Genomic DNA, 24,882 nt, shown 5'->3' on the forward strand with positions numbered 1-24,882 from the left:
GATGAATGTTGAAAACAAAAACTTTAATTTCTATATGCAGGAAATCCTATTTTAATAATGGGCATGGTAAGAATTGACAACCAAAGTGCGAGTCATAATTCCCATGACACCTTTTAGCAAAATCTGAAAAGCGGTTCCTTCATTTATTCCATAGGATATTTTTAGATTCACTTAAAATAAGGTCTGTGTTTCGTGTAGGCTTACATCCCCGTGCCAATTTTATAACTGTGTAGATATCCATAGGACAAGGTAACTCTGATCAATATTGGCTAAATATAAGCGAAGATACATTTTTTTGTAGAGTGGATTTATGAAAATATGTTGACAAACGTTACCTTATCCTAGTGAGATTTACACGGGTATCAAAACGTCGAGGCGGTTTAAGCCTGCACGAAACACAGACCTTATTTGAAGTAGATCAAGACATTCTCTATGGAAGACATGAACGGTAAAATAACGAAGGAACCCCTTTCAAATTCAGCCGCAAGTTATTACAGGAATTATAACGCGTCGACTATTTCTCTCTAAACCATATACCTTTGACTAATCCGGAAACTATCACCTCGAAAACAAAACGTTTATTCCGTTCCGTATTTTATCTAACGGGTGGCATCCATGAGTCTAAATATTCCTGTTACATTGCACAACCTTCAATGTTGTCATAATTACGTAAAATTCTGGCAAATTAGTTCGCAAAGAGCCAGGCGGCCCAAACTGTTGCATATACCCTGACTCTGCGTGCAATGAACGCAAGAGAAATGACACAATTTCACCTGGTTAATATTGCCTGCTAACCTGGATTTCTTTTAGCTAAATATGCAGGTTAAAAAATATATACTTGTGTATTGATTTTAAGAAAGGCATTGATGTTTATGGTTAAGTACACATTGGAGCAATGACAGTCATTGATTGATTGTTTTTTATAAAGATAAGTGTAATGCTAGCTAGCAACTTACCTTAGCTTACTACATTTGCTAACAGGCAGGCTCCTCGTGGAGTGCAATGTAATCAGGTGTTAGAGCATTGGACTAGTTAACTGTAAGGTTGCAAGATTGGATCCCCCGAGCTGACAAGGTTAAAACTCTGAGGCAGAACGTTCCTAGGCCGCCATTGAAAATAAGAATGTGTTCTTAACTGACTTGCCTAGTTAAATAAAGATTAAATAAAGATGTAAAAATAATAAATCGGCGCCCAAAAATACCGATTTCCGATTGTTATGATAACTTGAAAATCGGCCCCGATTAAATCGGTCGACCTCTAGTCCAGAACACAGTGTAGGAAAAGGCCTCATCCTCTGGCCTATGAGAATTCACATTCTAATCTGTTATGGTAATGCGAAGCAAAAGGTATTTTCGGTGCGGAATATATTAATACATGTGCCAATCAGTGAAACAGAATGCGTGACGCTTCCTTTTCATAAAATATCTTCACACTATAGGGGGCCTCCTCTCTTTGTGGTTTTTAAAATCACAATCGAGCGGCGCGCGCGCGAGAGCGACAGACCGAGCGAGCGGCGCGCGCGCGAGAGCGACAGACCGAGCGAGCGGCGCGCGCGCGAGAGCGACAGACCGAGCGAGCGCGAGAGCGACAGACCGAGCGAGCGGCGCGCGAGAGCGACAGACCGAGCGAGCGGCGCGCGAGAGCGACAGACCGAGCGAGCGGCGCGCGCGCGCGAGAGCGACAGACCGAGCGAGCGGCGCGCGCGAGAGCGACAGACAGACCGAGCGAGCGGCGCGCGCGAGAGCGACAGACAGACCGAGCGAGCGGCGCGCGCGCGAGAGCGACAGACCGAGCGAGCGAGCGAGAGCGACCGACCGAGCGAGCGAGCGGCGCGCGCGCGCGAGAGCGAGACCGAGCGAGCGGCGCGCGCGCGCGAGAGCGACAGACCGAGCGAGCGGCGCGCGCGCGAGAGCGACAGACCGAGCGAGCGGCGCGCGCGCGCGAGAGCGACAGAGCGAGCGAGCGAGCGGCGCGCGCGCGAGAGCGACAGACCGAGCGCGCAGCGCGAGAGCGACAGACCGAGCGCGCGCGAGAGCGACAGACCGAGCGCGCGCGAGAGCGACAGACCGAGCGCGCGCGAGAGCGACAGACCGAGCGCGCGCGAGAGCGACAGACCGAGCGCGCGCGAGAGCGACAGACCGAGCGCGCGCGAGAGCGACAGACCGAGCGCGCGCGAGAGCGACAGACCGAGCGCGCGCGAGAGCGACAGACCGAGCGCGCGCGAGAGAGACAGACCGAGCGCGCGCGAGAGAGACAGACCGAGCGCGCGCGAGAGAGACAGACCGAGCGCGCGCGAGAGCGACAGAGCGACAGACCGAGCGAGCGGCGCGCGTGCGAGAGCGACAGACCGAGCGAGCGGCGCGCCAGCGAGAGAGACAGACCGAGCGCGCGCGCGAGAGAGACAGACCACCGAGCGTGCGCGCGAGAGAGACAGACAGCGTGCGCGCGAGAGAGACAGACAGCGTGCGCGCGAGAGAGACAGACAGCGTGCGCGCGAGAGAGACAGACAGCGTGCGCGAGAGAGAGACAGACAGCGTGCGCGAGAGAGAGACAGACAGCGTGCGCGAGAGAGAGACAGACAGCGTGCGCGAGAGAGAGACAGACAGCGCGCGAGAGAGAGACAGACAGCGCGCGAGAGAGAGACAGACAGCGCGCGAGAGCGACAGACCGAGCGAGCGGCGCGCGCGCGAGAGCGACAGACCGAGCGAGCGGCGCGCGAGAGCGACAGACAGACCGAGCGAGCGGCGCGAGAGCGACAGACCGAGCGCGCAGCGCGAGAGCGACAGACCGAGCGCGCGCGAGAGCGACAGACCGAGCGCGCGCGAGAGCGACAGACCGAGCGCGCGCGAGAGCGACAGACCGAGCGCGCGCGAGAGCGACAGACCGAGCGCGCGCGAGAGCGACAGACCGAGCGTGCGCGAGAGCGACAGAGCGACAGACCGAGCGAGCGGCGCGCGTGCGAGAGCGACAGACCGAGCGAGCGGCGCGCCAGCGAGAGCGACAGACCGAGCGAGCGGCGCGCCAGCGAGAGAGACAGACCACCGAGCGTGCGCGCGAGAGAGACAGACAGCGTGCGCGCGAGAGAGACAGACAGCGTGCGCGAGAGAGAGACAGACAGCGTGCGCGCGAGAGAGACAGACAGCGTGCGCGAGAGAGAGACAGACAGCGTGCGCGAGAGAGAGACAGACAGCGTGCGCGAGAGAGAGACAGACAGCGTGCGCGAGAGAGAGACAGACAGCGTGCGCGAGAGAGAGACAGACAGCGTGCGCGAGAGAGAGACAGACAGCGCACGAGAGAGAGACAGACAGCGCGCGAGAGAGAGACAGACAGCGCGCGAGAGAGAGACAGACAGCGCGCGAGAGAGAGAGACAGACAGCGCACGAGAGAGAAAGAGAAGCCTGGCCCTTCTTTTTCCGAAGGCTGTGCAGCGCTCCTGCGGTTTTTGGGAGGCAAAGAGAGAGAGGGACACAGGCAAGCACACACACAGCGAGAGGAGGAGGGAGTGCCTTGCATAAAAACCAAGGCTCCACTCAGTCCTCCAGTGGGAGTAGGACATACTGTATAGAGCCCGGCCCTAGAGGCCACAAGGGGTGTGCATGGCTGATCGCCCAACTCTCCTGTCCCCCCCAGATTCCCCTGTCCAAGACAAATTAGCAGCTGCTGTCACCATGGGCCCTGACCAAGAGGAACAGCCCTGTTAAAGATAACACCCTAGCCCACCGACAGCCCCTCCTTCCCTATTCATATCCCCTTCATATTGTAGGTCAAAAGACTGACGCTCTGGCCCAACGCTGCACTGGAGAACTCCCTTCCAACCTCTCCGTAACCTCCCACTGTTCTCCACACGCCTTTCAACCATATCTGTTGTGGCCAGAAATGCAGACTAGGACGTGTATGTGTGTGTGTGTCACTATGCAAGTTTTTGGTGTGTGTCTGTCAGACTTTGCGTGTGTATGTGTCCATGCACGGGTGCATAAACTCTGAACTTAGCTGAATCACAAAACTGCCAACAATGCAGAAGTGTCAGCAGCATTCCAGCTCAAGCTAACAGAGCCCACTGCAACATGGGAGTTGTGGTTTATTTGTCAAACTGGGCTACAGTAGTCTGTATGGCTGCCTGCGCCAGAGGGACTGGAGTTCCTCATTGAGAGGAGCCTCATTTATCTCAGTGGCAGAGCCCTTCCCCGCCAGCCCTGGTCCTGCAGGACCCCTGAACTGCTGACACCAGACCCCCCACCCACTTAACACTGTGTTTCATCTGCATATTGATCAGACTGGCCAAAAGAACCAAAACCTCAGCATTACACTGCATATATAATGTACACTACCGTTCAAAAGTTTGGGGTCACTTAGAAATGTCCTTGTTTTTGAAAGAAAAGCACAGTTTTGTCCCTTTAAAATAACATCAAATTGATCAGAAATACAGTGTAGACATTGTTAATGTTGTAAATGACTATTGTAGCTGGAAATGGCTGATTTTAAATGGGATATCTACATAGGTGTACAGAGACCGATTATCAGCAACCATCACTCCTGTGTTCCAATGGCACGTTGTGTTAGCTAATCCAAGTTCATCATTTTAAAAGGCTAATTGATTATTAGAAAGCCCTTTTACAATTATGTTGGCACAGCTGAAAACTGTTGTGCTGAATTTAAAGAAGCAATAAAACTGGCCTTCTTTAGACTAGTTGAGTATCTGGAGCTTCAGCATTTGTGGGTCCGATAACAGGCTCAAAATGGCCAGAAACAAAGACCTTTCTTCTGAAACTCAGTCTATTCATGTTCTGAGAAATGAAGGCTATTCCACACGAGAAATTGTCAAGAAACTGAAGATCTCGTACAACGCTGTGTACTACTCCCTTCACAGAACAGCGCAAACTGTCTCTAATCAGAATAGAAAGAGTGGGAGGCCCCGGTGCACAACGTAGCAAGAGGACAAGCAAGAGAAGTGTCTAGTTTGAGAAACAGACACCTCACAAGTCCTCAACTGGCAGCTTTATTAAATAGTACCCACAAAACCCCAGTCTCAAAGTCAACAGTGAAGGGGCGACTCCGGGATGCTGGCCTTCTAGGTTCCAGCTACAATAGTCATTTACAACATTAGCAATGTCTACACTGTATTTCTGATCAATTTGATGTTGTTATTTTAAATGGACAAAAATAAGAAAAAAGTGCTTTTCTTTCAAAAACAAGGACATTTCTAAGTACCCTAAACTTTTGAACGGTAGTGTAAAAGAAGTCCCAGTTATTCTACTAAAGCTTCCTGCAATCCTTTAAGGAAGGTTTCACTTCAACTAGGTGGCGCAGGAGTTCATTAGGGAAATGTGAAATGATTGAGGAACCTAAAATCAATAGGGCATTTTTTATTACATATAAAATAGGGATTCACGATATATCGTTGACCATATCGGAATCGGCCGATATTAGCTAAAAATGCCAACATCGGCCCGATGTCTAGCTTAACTCCGATGTGATAGCTGACGTGCGTACATGACATAATGACATAATGAATTTTGCGCAACACAGCATTCCTAACCTAGCCCACAATTTCTGCCCACAAGCAGTCGACAAGTCGAGCAGTCATTTGAAAGAGTAAGAACATTTCAGTGAGACAACTCAAAGGCGAAATCCATTAACGGCAAGATAATGGAATTCATTGCCCTTGACAATCATCCGTTCTCTGTTGTGGGTGATGTTGGCTTTCGCAGACTGGTCAAGCACCGCTACACACGACCAAGTGTGCTATTTTTCAGCGACTCCTACCGGAGTTATACAGTAATAGCGTCACTGCTATTAGCTTCACGACATACATACATACATACTATGGAACGCCGTTTGTGTCTTTGCGTGTCAAAAAAGATACAGTAGCACTGTCAAAGCTGTACAAAAAAGTCTGCAAACAAGCAAACACCAGCCACGAACGATGTGTTTACAATACCGCGTTGGTAATAAAGCATCATTTGTTTGACAGCAACTTCTGGGGTAGCTAGCTTTAGCTTGGTACCTAACTAGCACCAATACAACCAGCCTGAAAGGACCAGTAGAAACTGCAGTCATTTTCATTAGTTCTTAGCAATGATTTAGGAATCTTTGTGAGTAAGTATTAGCTAGGTTGCCACTTGTTCGCCTATTGAAATTGAACTTCAGTTCATGAAAATAAAAAAAGCCAGCTACTTAACCCTGTTGCCCAAAGCTAACGTTATAAGCCTCTATACCATCCACTGCATCTTGCCGTCTATGCCGTTCTATACCATCACTCATTCATATATTTTTTTTACTTACATATTCTTATTCATTCCTTTACACTTGTGTGTATAAGGTAGTAGTTGTGAAATTGTTAGGGTAGATTACTCGTTGGATATTACTGCATTGTCGGAACTAGAAGCACAAGCATTTTGCTACACTCGCATAAACATCTGCTAACCATGTGTATGTGACAAATAAAATTTGATTTGATTGAATTGTGTGTGTGTAATCTATATTTAACTAGGCAAGTCAGTTAAGAACAAATTATTATTTACAATGACGGCCCGGACAACGCTGGGCCAATTGTGCACCACCCTATGGGATACCAATCAAGGCCGGATGTGATACAGCCTGGATTCGTACCAGGGACTGTAGTGATGCCTCTTGCACTGAGATGCAGTGCCTTAGACCGCTGCGTCCGTGTGTTAACTATTTAACTGTACTAGAATGCTTGAAAGGCCGCAAAAATGTTGATTCTATATATCGTTTTTTTTTGGTAAGGAAAATATTGGATATCGGTATCGGCCAAAAATGTCATATCGGTGCATCACTAAAATAAAATAATAAAAAACTCAATGGAAACTGCAAAATAATCATCCCTCACAAGGGTCTGAAATTCTTCCTTGCAAGACAATCATCTGGAGGCCACATGAAATGTAATCTGAATGATGGTAATATGAGGTAGATATACTTCATAAATGTATTTATTTGGACAGTGAAGCTAAAGCTTTGGCTCTATAATTCAGCATTTTGGATTTGAGATCAAACGTTAAATATGAGCGACAGTACAAAATGTAATTTTATTTGAGGGTATTTTCATACATATCTGTTTTACCATTTAGAAATGAAAGCACTTTCAGTACAGTTGAAGTCGGAAGTTTACATACACTTAGGTTGGAGTCATTAAAACTTATTTTTCAACTACTACACAAATTTCTTGTTAACAAACTATAGTTTTGGCAAGTCGGTTAGGACATCTACATATGTACTTTGTGCATGACAAGTCATTTTTCCAACAATTGTTTACAGACAGATTATTTCACTGTATCACTATTCCAGTGGGTCAGAAGTTTACATACACTAAGTTGACTGTGCCTTTAAACAGCATGGAAATTTCCAGAAAATGACGTCATGTCTTTAGAAGCTTTTGATAGGCTAATTGACATAATTTGAGTCAATTGGAGGTGTACCTGTGGATGTATTTCAAGGCCCACCTTCAAACTCAGTTCCTCTTTGCTTGACATGTGTGGTGGAGTGTGGTGTCAGGAAAATAACCTCACACTCAACGTCAACAAAACAAAGGAGATGATTGTGGACTTCAGGAAACAGCAGAGGGAGCACCCCCCTATCCACATCGACGGGACAGTAGTGGAGAAGGTGGAAAGTTTTAAGTTCCTCGGTGTACACATCACAGACAAACTGAATTGGTCCACCCACACAGACAGCGTTGTGAAGAAGGCGCAGCAGCGCCTCTTCAACCTCAGGAGGCTGAAGAAATTCGGCTTGTCACCAAAAGCACTCACAAACTTCTACAGATGCACAATCGAGAGCATCCTGTCGGGCTGTATCACCGCCTGGTACGGCAACTGCTCCGCCCACAACCGTAAGGCTCTCCAGAGGGTAGTGAGGTCTGCACAACGCATCACCGGGGGCAAACTACCTGCCCTCCAGGACACCTACACCACCCGATGTCACAGGAAGGCCATAAAGATCATCAAGGACAACAACCACCCGAGCCACTGCCTGTTCACCCCGCTATCATCCAGAAGGCGAGGTCAGTACAGGTGCATCAAAGCAGGGACCGAGAGACTGAAAAACAGCTTCTATCTCAAGGCCATCAGACTGTTAAACAGCCACCACTAACATTTAGTGGCCGCTGCCAACATACTGACTCAACTCCAGCCACTTTAATAATGGGAATTGATGGAAATTATGTAAAAATGTATCACTAGCCACTTTAAACAATGCCACTTAATATAATGTTTACATACCCTACATTACTCATCTCATATGTATATGTATAGACTGTACACTATACTATCTACTGCATCTTGCCTATGCCGTTCTGTACCATCACTCATTCATATATCTTTATGTACATATTCTTTATCCCTTTACACTTGTGTGTATAAGGTAGTAGTTGTGGAATTGTTAGGTTAGATTACTTGTTGGTTATTACTGCATTGTCGGAACTAGAAGCACAAGCATTTCGCTACACTCGCATTAACATCTGCTAACCATGTGTATGTGACAAATAAAATTTCATTTGATTTGACATCATGGGAAAATCAAAAGAAATCAGCCAAGACCTCAGAAAAAAAAACACAAGCCTGGTTCATCCTTGGGAGCAATTTCCAAACGTCTGAAGGTACCACATTCAACTGTACAAACAATAGTACGCAAGTATGCATGGGACCGACCACGCAGACGTCATACCGCTCAGGAAGGAGACGCGGTCTGTCTCCTAGAGATGAACGTACTTTGGTGCGAAGTGCAAATCAATCCCAGAACAACAGCAAAGGCCTTTGTGAAGATGCTGGAGGAAACAGGTACAAAATGATCAATATCCACAGTAAAACGCGACTGGTGCACTTCACAAAATAGATGGCTTCATGAGGGAGGAAGATTATGTGGATTATATTGAAGCAACATGTCAAGACATCAGTCAGGAAGTTAAAGCTTAGTTGCAAATGGGTCTTCCAAATGGACAATGACCCCAAGCATACTTCCAAAGTTGTGGCAAAATGGCTTAAGGACAACAAAGTCGAGGTATTGGAGTGGCCATCACAAAGCCCTGACCTCAATCCCATAGAAATTGTGGGCAGAACTGAAAAAGCGTGTGTGAGCAAGGAGGCCTACACACCTGACTCAGTTACACCAGCTCTGTCAGAAGGAATGGGCCAAAATTCACCCAACTTGTAGAAGGCTACCCAAAACGTTTGACCCAAGTTAAACAATTTAAAGGCAATGCTACCAAATACTAATTGAGTGTATGTAAACTTCTGACCCTCTAGGAATGTGATGAAAGAAATAAAAGCTTAAATAAATCATTCTCTATTATTATTCTGACATTTCACATTCTTAAAATAAAGTGGTGATCCTAACAGACCTAAGACAGGGCATTTTTACTAGGATTAAATGTCAAGAATTGTGAAAAACTGAGTTTAAATGTTTTTGGCAACTGTATCTAGTCTATATGAAGGTGTCATAAGTACTTGGATAAATTCAATTACTCTGAGTACACAAAAAAATTAAGAACACCTGCTCCTTCCATGACAGACTAACCAGGTGAATCCATGTGAAAGCTATGATCGCTTATTTGATGTCACTTGTTAAATCCACTTCAAATCAGTGTAGATGAAGGGGAGGAGACAGGTTAAAGACGGATTTTTAAGCCTACCATAGAGCGGGTAAACGCAAGTATTTCCCGTGACTGTGTCTCAAAACCAAATGTTTACCTGGCCCACCACTCCACCCTGGACTTGAACAGTCTTTATGACCAGGTCCACCTATACAAGGGAGCAGTTCCCACCTTCACCCGGACCCTAAAAGGACATCGCCCTCAAACGCAGCCCCAACACTTCAACCAGGAGCAACAGATCAATAGACACACCACCAAGACCAGCAAGACACTCCCAGACCTGCGGGATGACCCCCCCCCCAGACCTACACATAGAGGACCCACGCCGAGAGGACGTACATCCAGACCACAGCACCACATCAACACCCCTCCAAGTCAACCATGCCCACACCCCATTTAGGCTCCCTCAGATCAGACCTATGTCCCTCCTGCCCACCCCATGCGCCACACAAAGAGGGCATCAACATAGAAGTCACACATATGCCCAGGCCGTAGGAGGGCAAACAGGCCCAAACCCCACTCTTACACTAGCCCAAGCCAATGGCATGTACCAGATGCTCAGCAGGCTCAGCTCACACTTACTGGTCTGAGGTCAAACACGACTAACAACATTGGACACTTTATAGAACACAAAGCCTTCACTATCTCATCCTGGAATATCCAAGGCCTGAGGTCATCTGCCTTTGGCCTAAAGAGCAGGAACCTGGACCTCACCAAAGAAATATGAAAGAGACAGTGTCATCCTACAAGAAACATGGTAGAGGAGACAACCAACTGGTTGCCCTCTAAGTTACAGAGAGCTGGCAGTCCCATCCACCAAACTACCAGGTGTGAAACAGGGAAGGGAATTTGGTATAGAACAGACCTACTCACTCTATTAAATTAATCAAAACAGGACCATTTTACATTTGGCTAGAAATTCAAAAGGAAATGATCTCAAAATGTAATCCTGTGTGCTACCTACATCACCCCACTAGAATTCCCATACTTCAATAAAGACCGCTTCTCCATCCTGAAGGGAGAAATCAATCATTTCCAAGCCCAGGGACTAGCCTGTGGCAACCTAAATGCCAGAACTGGACAAGAACCCGACACACTCAGCACACAAGGGGACAAACATCTGCCTGGAGGCAACAGCATTCCCACCTCCATATACACCCCCTAGCACAAGTACAACATAACCAATAAAAATGGGTAGAACCTCCTGCAGCTCTGCAGCTCTGTCGCACACTGGGTATGTACATAGTCAATGGTAGGCTTCGAGGGGACTCCTATGGTAGGTACACCTTTAGTGCATCTTTGGAAGTAGTACTGTAGACTACTTTATCACTGAACTCAACCCAGAGTCTCTTAGAGCGTTCACAGTCAGCCCACGGACACCCCTATCAGATCAAAGTAAAATCACAGTCTACTTGGAACAAAGCAATACTCAATCATGAAGCATCAAAGCCAAAAGGAACTGAATAATATCACGAAATGCTATAGATGGAAGGACTGTAGTGTGGAAATCTACCAAAAACAATAAGGCAACAACAAATTCATTCCCTTTTAGAGAACTTCCTAGACAAAACATTCCATTGTAATAGTGAAGGTGTAAACTTGGCAGTAGAAAACCTGAATAGTATATTTGACCTCTCAGCTTCCCTATCAAATCAAAAAAAAGAAAACCGAAGAAAATGAACAACAATGACAAAATGGCGTATCCAAGACGGCGTAGCAATCAGACGCGTGTGTTTGTCTTTTTCTTATCCCGTGTAAATAGCCAGTTTTTTTCTCGTATCTCTTAATCTCACCTATCTATGAACTAAATATACTTTCCTGCAGCCCGCCTCACCCAATGTGGTACGGACCTGCTATTTTTATTCCTTACAACTGGAACCTCCATCAGGAGCTAGCCAGCTAACTAGCTACAAGTCTTTGATAGCCACGGCTAATGGTCTTCACCTTTTTCTCGGTCACCAGCCAGCCTTAGCTCGGACAATACCTGCCAGTCTGCACAGCGCGATATCAACCCAGAGCCTATCGGACTGCTTCTCATAAAACACATCACCTAGCAAGCTAGCTTGCTGCCGGATAGTGGCAGCAAGCTAGCTGCAATCAAGTGGCTACTGTTATCTAACGCCTCTGTCCCGAAGCAAGTACCAGTTAGCCTTGAGCTAGCCTCGAGCTTGGCCCATATACCAGCTAATTCTAGGGCTACAATACCTTGTTTGCCAATTGGCCTGGACCCTTTATTGTCGACAGGGAGCCCTGCCGATCCATCATGACTGGACTGCCGACGTGATCGCCCGATGTAGTCTCAACAGGCTATTCTGTTACGATGTTGCCAAATGAACCATTTGCTAGCCCCGGCCCACTAGCTTTCTGAACGCTGCGTCCCCTGCTCGCCTAGCGTAGTAGTGACTACCGAACGCCACCCTGACTCACCGATTGCTGCTCTTTTCAATAACACGGTACCTCATTTTGTTTACCTGTCGGGCCCCAGCCTCGAACTCAGGTCCTGTATGTACCAAACTAACCCGCTCTGCCCATTCATCGCCATTTACCCGTCGTTGTCTTAGCTCGTCTGGCCTGTGATTGCTTTATGCCTCTCTCTAATGTCAATATGCCTTGTCTACTGCTGTCTTGGCTAGTTCTTATTGTTATATTTCACTGTAGAGTCATCAGTCCCACTCAACATGCCTTAGATAGCTCTTTTGTTCCACCCCACACACGTGGAAACCTCACCTGGCTTAACTGGTGCCTCAAGAGACGAAACCTCTCTCATCATCACTCAACACCTAGGTTTACCTCCACTGTACTCACATCCTACCATACCATTGTCTGTACATTATGCCTTGAATCTATTCTACCACACCCAAAAATATGATCCCTTTTATTCTCTGTCCTCAACGCACTAAACGACCAGTTCTTATAGCCTTTAGCCGTACCCTTATCCTACTCCTCCTCTGTTCCTCTTGTGATGTAGAGGTTAACCCAGGCCCTGTAGCCCCCAGTTCTACACCTATTCCCCAGGAGCTCTCATTTGTTGACTTCTGATCTGTAAAAGCCTTGGTTTCATGCATATTAACATCAGAAGCGTCCTCCCTAAGTTTTTTTATTCACTGCTTTAACATACTCCGCGATAGTCTGCAGAGTTCTGTCATGTTATGCAGGTCTGTGCCTAAACAGTTCGAGCTCCTACTTTTAAAAATCCACATTTACAGAAATAAGTCACTCACTGTTGCAGCTTGTTACATCTGGCCCTTCTTTGGACACCGTGTTAACTTCAACCGATGGCTGCCCGCACCTGCCCGCCCGTCTAGCATCACTACACTGGACGGTTCTGACTTAGAATATGTGGACAACAAATACCTAGGCATCTGGTTAGACTGTAAACTCTGCTTCCAGACTCACATTAAGCATCTCCAATCCAAAATTAAATCTAGAATCACCTTCCTATTTCGCAACAAAGCCTCCTTCACTTAGGCTTCTAAACATACCCTCGTAAAACTGACTATCCTCCCGAGCCTGGACTTCGGCGATGTCATTTACAAAATAGCCTCCAACACTCTACTCAGCAAACTGGATGTAGTCTATCACCGTGCCATCCGTTTTGTCACCAAAGCCCCATATACTACCCACCACTGCGACCTGTATGCTCTCGTTGGCTGGCCCTCGCTTCATATTCGTCGCAAAACCCACTGGCTCTAGGTCATCAATAAGTCTTTGCTAAGTAAAGCCCCACCTTATCTCAGCTCACTGGTCACCATAGCAACACCCACCCGTAGCACACGCTCCAGCAAGTATATTTCACTGGTCATCCCCAAAGCCAGCTCCTCCTTTGGCTGCCTTTCCTTACAGTTCTCTGCTGCCAATGACTGGAACGAACTGCAAAAATCACTGAAGCTAGAGACATATCTCCCTCACCAACTTTAAGCATCAGCTGTCAGAGCAGCTTACCGATCATTGCACCTGTACACAGCCCATCTGTAAATAGCCCACCCAACTACCTCATCCCCATAGTGTTATTTATTTTTTTGCACTTTTGCACCCCAGTATCTCTACTTGCACATCATCTTCTGCACATCTATCACTCCAGTATTAACTTCTTTATGATAGGGGGCAGCATTTTCACATTTGGATGAATTGCGTGCCCATAGTGAACTGCCTCTTACTCTGTCCCAGATGCTAATATGTGCATATTATTATTATTGGATATAAAACACTCAGAGGTTTCTAAAACTGTTTGAATAAAGTCTGTGAGTATAACAGAACTCTTATGGTAGGCAAAAACCTGAGAAAAAATCCAAACAGGAAGTGAGAATTCTGAGACTCGTCAATGTTCAACTCATCGCCGATTCAATTCCCTGTAAGATATGGATCTGTTTGCACTTCCTACACCTTCCACTAGATGTCAACAGTCTGTAGAACGTGGAATGAAGCTTATGCTGTGTTGTGGGGCCGGATGGGAGTGGAATGAGTCAGTGGTCTGGCAGATTGCCAGTTCTTGGTCACGTGCTTTCCTCATGATATTGCCTTGGGTTCCATAACTTCTACAGACATGAAGGAATGCTCCGGTTGGAACGTTATTGGATATGCAGTGGGGAGAACAAGTATTTGAAACACTGCTAATTTTGCAGGTTTTCCTACTTACAAAGCATGTAGAGGTCTGTAATTTTTATCATAGGTACACTTCAACTGTGAGAGACGGAATCTAAAACAAAAATCCAGAAAATCACATTGTATGATTTTTAAGTAATTAATTTGCATTTTATTGCATGACACAAGTATTTGATCACCTACCAACCAGTAAGAATTCCATCTCACAGACCTGTTAGTTTTTCTTTAAGAAGCCATCCTGTTCTCCACTCATTACCTGTATTAACTGCACCTGTTTGAACTCGTTACCTGTATAAAAGACACCTGTCCACACACTCAATCAAACAGACTCCAACCTCTCCACAATGGCCAAGACCAGAGAGCTGTGTAAGGACATCAGGGAAAATTTTTAGACCTGCACAAGGCTGGGATGGGCTACAGGACAATAGGCAAGCAGCTTGGTGAGAAGGCAACAACTGTTGGCGCAATTATTAGAAAATGGAAGAAATTCAAGATGACGGTCAATCACCCTCGTTCTGGGGCTCCATGCAAGATCTCACCTCGTGGGGCATCAATGATCATGAGGAAGGTGAGGGATCAGCCCAGAACTACACGGCAGGACCTGGTCAATGACCTGAAGAGAGCTGGGACCAGTCTCAAAGAAAACCATTAGTAACACACTACGCCGTCATGGATTAAAATCCTGCAGCGCACGCAAGGTCCCCCTGCTCAAGCCAGCGCATGTCCAGGCCCATCTGAAGTTTGCCAATGACCATCTGGATGATCCAGAGGAGGAATGGGAGAAGGTCATGTGGTCTGATGAGACAAAAATAGAGCATTTTGGTCTAAACTCCACTCGCCGTGTTTGAAAGAAGAAGAAGGATGAGTACAACCCCGAGAACACCATCCCAACCGTGAAGCATGGAGGTGGAAACATCATTCTTTGGGGATGCTTTTCTGCAAAGGGGACAGGACGACTGCAGCATATTGAGGGGAGAATGGATGGGACCATGTATCGCGAGATCTTGGCCAACAACCTCCTTCCCTCAGTAAGAGCATTGAAGATGGGTCGTGGCTGGGTCTTCCAGCATGACAACGACCCAGCATGACAACGACCCGAAACACACAGCCAGGGCAACTAAGGAGTGGCTCCGTAAGAAGCATCTCAAGGTCCTGGAGTGGCCTAGCCAGTCTCCAGACCTGATCCCAATAGAAAATCTTTGGAGGGAGCTGAAAGTCCGTATTGCCCAGCGACAGCCCCGAAACCTGAAGGATCTGGAGAAGGTCTGTATGGAGGAGTGGGCCAAAATCCCTGCTGCAGTGTGTGCAAACCTGGTCAAGAACTACAGGAAACGTATGATCTCTGTAATTGCAAACAAAGGTTTCTGTACCAAATATTAAGTTCTGCTTTTCTGATGTATCAAATACTTATGTCATGCAATATAATGCAAATTAATTACTTAAAAATCATACAATGTGATTTTCTGGATTTTTGTTTTAGATTCCGTCTCTCACAGTTGAAGTGTACCTATGATAAAAATTACAGACCTCTACATGCTTTGTAAGTAGGAAAACCTGCAAAATCGGCAGTGTATCAAATACTTGTTCTCCCCAATGTATATGATAACATCCTGCTGAAGATTTCGTCCGAGTTCGCCTGCATTTGCGCGAGCGTTTGGACATGTGCACTAAACATGCTAGCAAAAGTAGCTACTTAGACATAAGTAATGGACATTATCGAACAAAACAACAATTTATTGTGGAACTAGGATTCCTGGGAGTGCATTCTGATGAAGATGATCAAAGGGAATATTTATGATGTAATTTCGTATTTCTGTTGACTCCAACATGGCGGAGAAATGTTATGTTTGAGCGCCGTCTCAGATTATTGCATGGTGTGCTTTTTACGTAAAGTTTTTTTGAAATCTGACACAGCGGTTGCATTAAGAACAAGTGTATCTTTAATTATATGTAAAACATGTATCTTTCAAAGTTTATGATGAGTATTTCTGTTATTTGACATGGCTCTGCAATTTCTCATGATATTGGAGGCATTTCTGAACATGGCGCCAATGTAAACCGAGATTTGTGGATATAACTATGCACATTATCGAACAAAACATAAATGTATTGTGTAACATGATGTCCTATGAGTGTCATCTGATGAAGATCATCAAAGGTTAGTGATTAATTTTATCTCTATTTCTGCTTTTTGTGACTACTATCTTTTGCTGGGAAAATGGCTGTGTTTTTCTGTGGCTATGTACTGAGCTAACATAATCGTTTGGTGTGCTTTCGCCGTAAATCCTTTTTGAAATCAGACATGTTGGTTGGATTCACAACATGTGTAGCTTTAATTTGGTGTCTTTCATGTGTGATTTCATGAAAGATTGATTTTTATAGTAATATATTTGAATTTGGCGCGCTACATTTTTTCTGGCTTTTGGCCAAGTGGGACGCTACCGTCCCACATATCCCAGAGAAGTTAATGCTAAATTGTAATTATTTCGCAACTATGGCCTATTTATTGCCTTACCTTCCTAATATTACTACATTTGCACACACTGTATATAGATTTTTCTATTGTGTTATTGACTGTACGTTTGTTTATCCCATGTGTAACTCCGTGTTGTTTGTGTCGCAATGCTTTGCTCCATCTTGGCCAGGTCGCAGTTGTAAATGAGAACTTGTTTCAACTGGCCTCCCTGGTTAAATAAAAGTGAAATAAAAAAAAGGTTTGATGAAGAATGCAAAAACCTAAGAAAGAAATTGAGATACCTATCCAACCAAAAACAGAGACCCAGAAAACCTGAGTCCACGCCTTCACTAAAATGAATCACAAAAACAATACAGAAATACACTACAGAAAAAGAAATAACAGCACGTCAGAAATCAGCTCAGTGTAATTGAAGAAACCATACACTAACCACTTCTGGGAAAATTGGAAAACAACACAGAGTTATCTAAAACGGAAATGTATGGGTAAACCACTTCTCCAATCTTTTTGGCCCTATAACAAAGAACAAATAGAAAAAAACATATACATGATCAAATACAAATATTAGAATAAACTATTAAAGACTACCAGAACCCACTGGATTCTCCAATTACATTGAATGAACTACAGGACAAAATACAAACCCTCCAACCCAAAAAGGCCAATTTAAATTGGCTATACTTAAACTCTAACATCATCCTCAGCTCTGGCATCTTCCCCAATATTTGGAACCAAGGACTGATCGCCCCGTTCAACAAAAGTGGAGACAAATTTGACCCTAATCCCTACCTTGGGATATGCGTCAACAGCAACCTTGGGGAAAATCCTATGCATTATCATTAACAGACTCGTACATTTCCTCAGTGAAAATAATGTACTATAAAATCCATGTACACAAAAAACAAGTGAGAGGTTAAAATTGGCAACAAAAAAAAAAAATACATTTCTCTCCACAGAGCCGTGGGGTGAGACAGCGATGCAGCTTAAGCCTCACCCTCTTCAACATATATATCAACGAATTGGCGAGGGCACTAGAACAGTCTGCAGCACCCAGCCTCACCCTACTAGATTCTGAAGTCAAATGTCTACTGTTTGCTGATGATCTGGTGCTTCTGTCCCCAAGCAAGGAGGGCCTATAGCAGCACCTAGATCTTCTGCACAGATTCTGTCAGATCTGGGCCCTGACAGTAAATCTCAGTAAGACAAAAATAATGATGATTCAAAAAAGGTCCAGTTGCCAGAACCACAAATACAAATTCCATCTAGACACCGTTGCTCTAGAGGACACAAAAAAACTATACATACCTCATCCTAAACATCAGCGCCACAGGTAACTTCCACAAAGATGTGAATGAGCTGAGACACAAGGGCCTTGTATGCCATCAAAAGGAACATCAAATTTGACATACCAATTAGGATCTGGCTAAAAAAAACTTTAATCAGTTACAGAACCCATCGCCCTTTATGGTTGTGAGGTCTGGGGTCCGCTCACCAACCAAGAATTCACAAAATGGTACAAACACAAAATTGAAACTCTGCATGCAGAATTCCGCAAAAATATCCTCTGTGTACAACGTAAAACACCAAATAATGCATGCAGAGCAGAATTAGGCAGATACACGCTAATTATCAAAATCCAGAAAAGAGACGTTAAATTCTACAACGACCTAAAAGGAACATTTTCCCAACCCTTCCATAACAAAGCAATCACCTACAGAGAGATGAACCTGGAGAAGAGTCCACTAAGCAAGCTGGGCCTGGGGCTCTGTTCACAAACAAACCCCACAGAGCCCCAGGAAAGCAACACAATTTGGCCAAACAAATCATGAGAAAACAAAGAGAGAAATACTTGACACATTGGAAAGAATTAACAAAAAAACAGAGCAAACTAGAATGCTATTTGGCTCTAAACAGAGAGTACAGAGTGGCAGGGTACCTGACCACTGACTGACCCAAACTTAAGAAAGTTTTGACTATGTTCATAGCCTTGCTATTGAGAAAGGCCGACGTAGGCAGACCTGGCTCTCAAGAGAAGACAGGCTATGTGCACACTGCCCACAAAATGAGGTGGAAACAGAGCTGCACTTCCTAACCTCCTGCTAAATGTATAACCATTTCCCTCAGATTACACAGATCCACAAAGAACTGGAAGGAAAAAAACTATTTTGATAAACTCCCATATCTACTGGGTGAAATACCACAGTGTGCCATCACAGCAGCAAGATTTGTGACCTGTTGCCACAAGAAAAGGGAAACCTGTGACAAACAAACACTATTGTAAATACAACCTATATTTCTGTTTATTTATTTTACTTTTTGTACATCGTTACAACACTGTATATAGACATAATGACATTTTAAATGTCTTTATTCTTTTGGAACGTCTGAGTGTAATGTTTACTGTTCATTTTTGTTTATTATCTACTTAATTTGCTTTGGCAATGTTAGCATATGTTTCCCATGCCAATAAAGCCCTTAAATTGAATTAATTGAGACATAGATTGTGTGAGTGCCATTCAGAGGGCGAATAGGAAATGCAAAAAATGTAAGTGCCTTTGAACAGGGTATGGTAGTAGGTGCCAGGCACACTGGTTTGTGTCAAGTACTGCAACGCCGCTGGGTTTCTCACACTCAACAGTTTCCCATGTCTATCAAGAATGGTCCACCATCCAAAGGACATCCAGCCAACTTGACAACTGTGGTAAGCATTGGAGTCAACATGGGCCAGTCCATGCCCTGACAAATTGAGACAGTTCTGAGGGCAAAGTGAGGTGCAACTCAATATTAGTAAGGTGTCAATGGTTTTGTACACTCAGTATATGTGTATTCAAGTAGTCAGATGTTTAGTATTTGGTCCCATATTCCTAGCACGCAATGACTACATAAAGCTTCTGACTCTACAAACTTGTTGGATTTACAGTTTATTTTGGTTGCATTTCAGATTATGTTGTGCGCAATAAAAATGTAATGGTAAATAATGTGACACGCCTTCTCAACACGTCTGAAGTTGAAGAAGCGCGCAATTGGAATGCTGACTGCAGGAATGTTCACCAGAGCATTTGCCAGACAATTTATTGTGCATTTCTCTACCATAAGCCAGCTCCAATGTCATTTTAGAGAATTTGTCGTCAGTTTGTACAACCAGCCTCACAACCGCAGGCCACGTGTAACCCCGCCAGCCCAGGACCTCCACATCCAGCTTCTTCACCTGTGGGATCGTCTGAGACCAGCCACCCAGACAGCTGATGAAACTGAGGAGCATTTCTGTATGTAATAAAGCCCTTTTATAGGGGAAAAACTCATTCTGATTGGTAAGGCCAGGCTCCCCACTCACAAGTGGATGAGCCTATGACCTCCCAGGCCCACCCATGGCTGCGCCCCTGCCCAGTCATGTGAAATCCATAGATTAGGGCCTAATGAATTTACTTAAATTGACTGATTTCCTTATATAAACTGTAACTCAGTAAAACTGTTGAAATTGTTGCATGTTGCGTTTATATTTTTTTGTAAAATATGTTTCTGAACACTTCTATATTAATGTGGATACTACCATAACAGATAATCATGAATAATGATGAGCGAAATACTTGAGGCACCATATCCAGATTCGTCGGTCGGAATGCCAGACGGTGAAGCATGATTAATCACTCCATAAAACACGTTTCCACTGCTCCAGAGTCCAATGGCGGCGAGCTTTACACCACTCCAGCCGACGCTGGGCATTGCGCATGGTGATCATAAGCTTGTGTAGCTCCTCGGCAATGGAAACCCATTTCATGAAACTCCTGAAGAACAGTTCTTGTGCTGACGTTGCTTCCAGAGGCAGTTTGGAACGTGGTAGTGAGTGTTGCAACCGAGGAAAGACAATTTCTTTACAAGGCAGTCCAATTCTGTGAGGTTGTGTGGCTTACCACTTCACGGGTGAGCCATTGTTGCTCCTAGACGTTTCCACAGCACAATAACAGCAGTTACAGTTGACCGGGGCAGCTCAAGCAGAGCAGAAATTTTACGATTAGACTTGTTGGAAAGTTGGCATCCTATGAAGGTGCCACGTTGAAAGTCACTGAGCTCTTCAGTAAAAGCCATTCTACTGCCAATGTTTGTCTATGGCGATTGCATGGCTGTGTGCTCGATTTTATACACCTGCCAGCAACGAGTGTGGCTGAAATAGCCAAATACACTATTTTGTAGATAAAAATATGACACCTTGAAATGGGGGGACTAGACACAGTGTTTTCATTTCTAAAACATACACAGTACCAGTCCAAAGTTTAGACACACCTACTCAAACAAGGGTTCTTCTTATGTTGTAGAATAATAGTGAAGACATCAAAACTATGAAATAACACATATGGAATCATGTAGAAATCCCCCCCAAAAAATGTTAAATCAAAATATATTTTATATTTGAGATTCTTCAAATAGCAATCCTTTGCCTTGACAGCTTTGCACACTCTTGACATTCTCTCAACCAGCTTCATGAGGTAGTCACCTGGAATGCATTTCAATTAACAGGTGTGCATTGTTAAGAGTTGTGCTATGACATGGTAGGGGTGGTATACAGAAGATAGCCTATTTGGTAAAAGTCCATATTATAGCAAGAACAGCTCAAATAAGCAAAGAGAAACGAAAGTCCATCATTACTTTAAGACATGAAGGTCAGTCAATACAGAACATTTCAATAACTTTGAAAGTTTCTTCAAGTGCAGTCGCAAAAACCATCAAGCGGTATGATGAAACATGCTCTCATGAGGACCGCCACAGGAAAGGAAGACCCAGAGTTCTCTGCTGCAGAGGATAAGTTCATTAGAGTTACCAGCCTCAGAAATTGCAGCCCCAATAAATGCTTAACACAGTTCAAGTAACAGACACATCTCAACATCAACTGTTCAGAGGAGACTGTGTGAATCAGGCCTTCGTGGTGGAATTGGTGCAAAGAAACTACTACTAAAGGACACCAATAAGAAGAAGAGACTTGATTGGCCCAAGACACAAACAATAGACATTAGACAGGTGGAAATCTTACCTTTGGTCTGATGAATCCAAATTTGAGATTTTTGGGCATTCTAAGGCCAGAATCCCGGAGTAACCTCTTCACTGTTGACATTGAGACTGGTGTTTTGCGGGTACTATTTAATGAAGCTGCCAGTTGAGGACTTGTAAGGCATCTGTTTCTCAAACTAGACACTCTAATGTACTTGTCCTCTTGTTCAGTTGTGCACCGGGGCCTCCCACTCCTCATTCTATTCTGGTTAGAGCCAGTTTTGCGCTGTTCTGTGAAGGGAGTAGTACACAGCGTTGTACGAGATCTTCAGTTTTTTGGCCTTCATTTCTCAGAACAAGAATAGACTGACGAGTTTCAGAAGAAAAGTATTTGTTTCTGGCCCTTTTGAGCCTGTAATTGAACCCACAAATGCTGGTGCTCCAGATACTCAACTAGTCTAAAGAAGGCCAGTTTTATTGCTTCTTTAAAATCAGCACAACAGTTTTCAGCTGTGCTAACATAATTGCAAAAGGGCTTTCTAATGATCAATTAGCCTTTTAAAATGATAAACTTGGATTAGCTAACAAAACGTGCCATTGGAACACAGGAGTGATGGTTGCTGATAATGGGCCTCTGTACACCTATGTAGATATCCCATTAAAAATCAGCCATTTCCAGCTACAATAGTCATTTACAACATTAACAAAATCTACACTATATTTCTGATCAATGATGTTATTTTAAAAAAGGGACAAAAAAAATTGCTTTTCTTTCAAAAACAAGGACATTTCTAAGTGATCCCAAACTTTTGAATGGTAGTGTACTATCAAATAAAAAAGGTGACATTCTGTACTGTCGCCTCATATGAGAAATTTTATTTCAAATACAAAATGCTGGAGTAGAGCCAAATTAAGTTTTGGCTTCACTGTCCAAATAAATACAATGACAGTCACCTCCTTCCACCACTGAGCGCTCTAATTCGTCTCCATGTGCCACTCTCCACCAATCAGATCAGGGCTCTTGGCAGGTGGGAGGGCCTTAGTCAAAACAAATTGTTTTTGTCACATGCTTCGTCAACAACAGGTGTAGTTTAACAGTGAAATGCTTACTAGTGCCAGCCTGTCCCCGTGGAGACAGACGGCTGGGCACTGTCTGATGGATGGGCTGTGTTGGGTGATGAGAGGAGAGGGCCAATGACGTCGACGAGTGTTTGGCCAAGGGGGCCCGGCGTTGAGAAAGCACTTCCTGTGTGTGCTGACAGACAGCGAAATCCAGGAGAAGCAGTGAGAGGGAAGGGGCAGAGGGCTGGTGCAGGGGAACTGGTTGGCTGTTCCCCTTTAAACCTTGCCCTTCCCCCACCTCTCACAGCTAATCAAGGGCAACTTCAGAGAAAGCAAAACTGACTTCCAGAGCAGCCTCACTCCCAGTTAAATGCCTTACTGTACCCCATCAGATATGCTGTGAAAACTAGGCCAGGCCTTATACTAAGCTGGTCAACCTTAATTAAGAGGTGCTGATTACACTACTGTTCACTGAACAATATAAGCGAGGCCTTACAGTGTGGTGCTTTCCCCTGTAGTTATTTATCAAACCACTGGCATCTCCAGATTCTATTGTGCAGCAGCTAACTTTGCCAGTTGTGCAGAGCTGTGTGCGTGTGTATGTGTGTTACAGGATGGGTTCTTACCCGAGTCGCCCCAGCTGCTCCAGCTCAGGGACGGGGGGTCCGTATGTGTGGATGTGGATGGGCTGGTAGTGGTACAGAACCTCTTCTAACCGGGTCACGGTCAGCAGCGACACAGTCTGACCCTGTAGTACAGGAGAAGCGACACATTACAGTCAAACATGTTTGCCGGTGTGAACATCACTAATAAATCACAACAAAGAGATTTAGCAGTTGTAGAACAAATATGCTACCCAAGTCCTTGAAACAACCTGTGGTCGTCAACCTATGTCGTCGTAAGAAGGAATGCTAGATCGAGCAGCATTGACCAAGTCCAAAACTGCCCCTAAAGTAGACATTTTATGCAGACAGCAAGTGTTAAGCAGTGAACAAAGCTATTTTTCGCAATACTGAAAATAACCTACCCTAAGTTAAACCCTCTGATGGTGATTGGGATAGGGAAACCCTGTGCTTTTACTAGAGCTCGAAATGTACAAAGCAATTGAGAGCTACTCAAAAATAGTTCTGAACCAAAGTAAATACTATAAATACCCAGAATAAGTCCTGTGGAGAACAAGGTAAGTCATGATGAGAAATACAGAACACAGACTGCCCAGAAGGCTCCGGTGATTCATGATAAAGGGAGGCAAAGTCATGGAGGAGCGCAGTAACCCTCTCTCTCTCTCTCTGTGTCTGTAATCAACGGGAGCTTTAAGTGGATTCATCCAGAAGCACCATCAAGGCACAGTGGATGGCCAACCAAATTACCTGAATGACATCACTGCCATTTGGTAAGCTCTCCGGCACGCCAAACGACCCACATTAATCTGTCGTGTATCCTCCAATCAGAAAATATGCTGTGAAACAGGTTTGATATCTGCATATTCTCTTCCAATCCATGAAGGTTGAAAGGGGTTTCAAATTTGTCTGCTTGCCTCGCAGTCAAAATGCCCTTGACCGTGGCCATTGAGCAAGAAACATGATCCTTCTTCAGGACGTTGCAGCACTCTTCGATCTCAGCCTGTGCCATTAGTCAGAGGGACTTTCCAGTCGGCCATGTTCTCTACTGAGTCTCAGTCTAGCTTTAAAGCATTTAGACTGGAAGAAGGATTAATGGATGAGTTTGGATGACAATGAAACAAAGAGAATTAAAAGAACATGGATAATGTTTAAACAAAAACATAGGAAGGGCGGGGTGGGGGACAGAGAGAGAGAGAGAAACAGAGTGATAAAAAGTATGAGAGAGAGAAATAGGGAGACAAAGAGTATAAACATTACAGTGATAGGGGAGCTGATGAAAACCAACTAAACTATTAACATGTGGCCCCTGGCCTCCGACTGCTGTTCTAACACATGCTGCTGGCCAGGCAATGATGCACAATAGAATGAACAAAGCTGGGTCCGAAACAAGCAACACAGTCCGGTGTGACACACAGCTCAAAACAATGATTCAGTGGTGTGGGGACAAATAAAATATCTGAATATTATGTGATAAAAATCAAGATATTGCCACTAACAAACATATGTTTATATCCAACTGGCGACAGATT

The 24,882-nt window shown here is 44.8% G+C and overlaps 1 protein-coding gene across 1 annotated transcript in view; it reads right to left on the minus strand.

The window, feature by feature from the left end:
* mnat1 (MNAT1 component of CDK activating kinase) overlaps nucleotides 1–24,882 on the minus strand; it is a 61,746-nt gene that overhangs the window by 18,981 nt on the left and 17,883 nt on the right. Inside the window, exon 7 of the mRNA XM_038967880.1 lies at nucleotides 23,357–23,478. Within this exon, the coding sequence (XP_038823808.1) occupies nucleotides 23,357–23,478 (122 nt within the window). The remainder of the gene's footprint in view (nucleotides 1–23,356; nucleotides 23,479–24,882) is intronic.

Source organism: Salvelinus namaycush, chromosome 28 (genome assembly GCF_016432855.1).
Source record: "Salvelinus namaycush isolate Seneca chromosome 28, SaNama_1.0, whole genome shotgun sequence".
In the NCBI taxonomy this organism is placed as follows: Eukaryota; Metazoa; Chordata; class Actinopteri; order Salmoniformes; family Salmonidae; genus Salvelinus; species Salvelinus namaycush.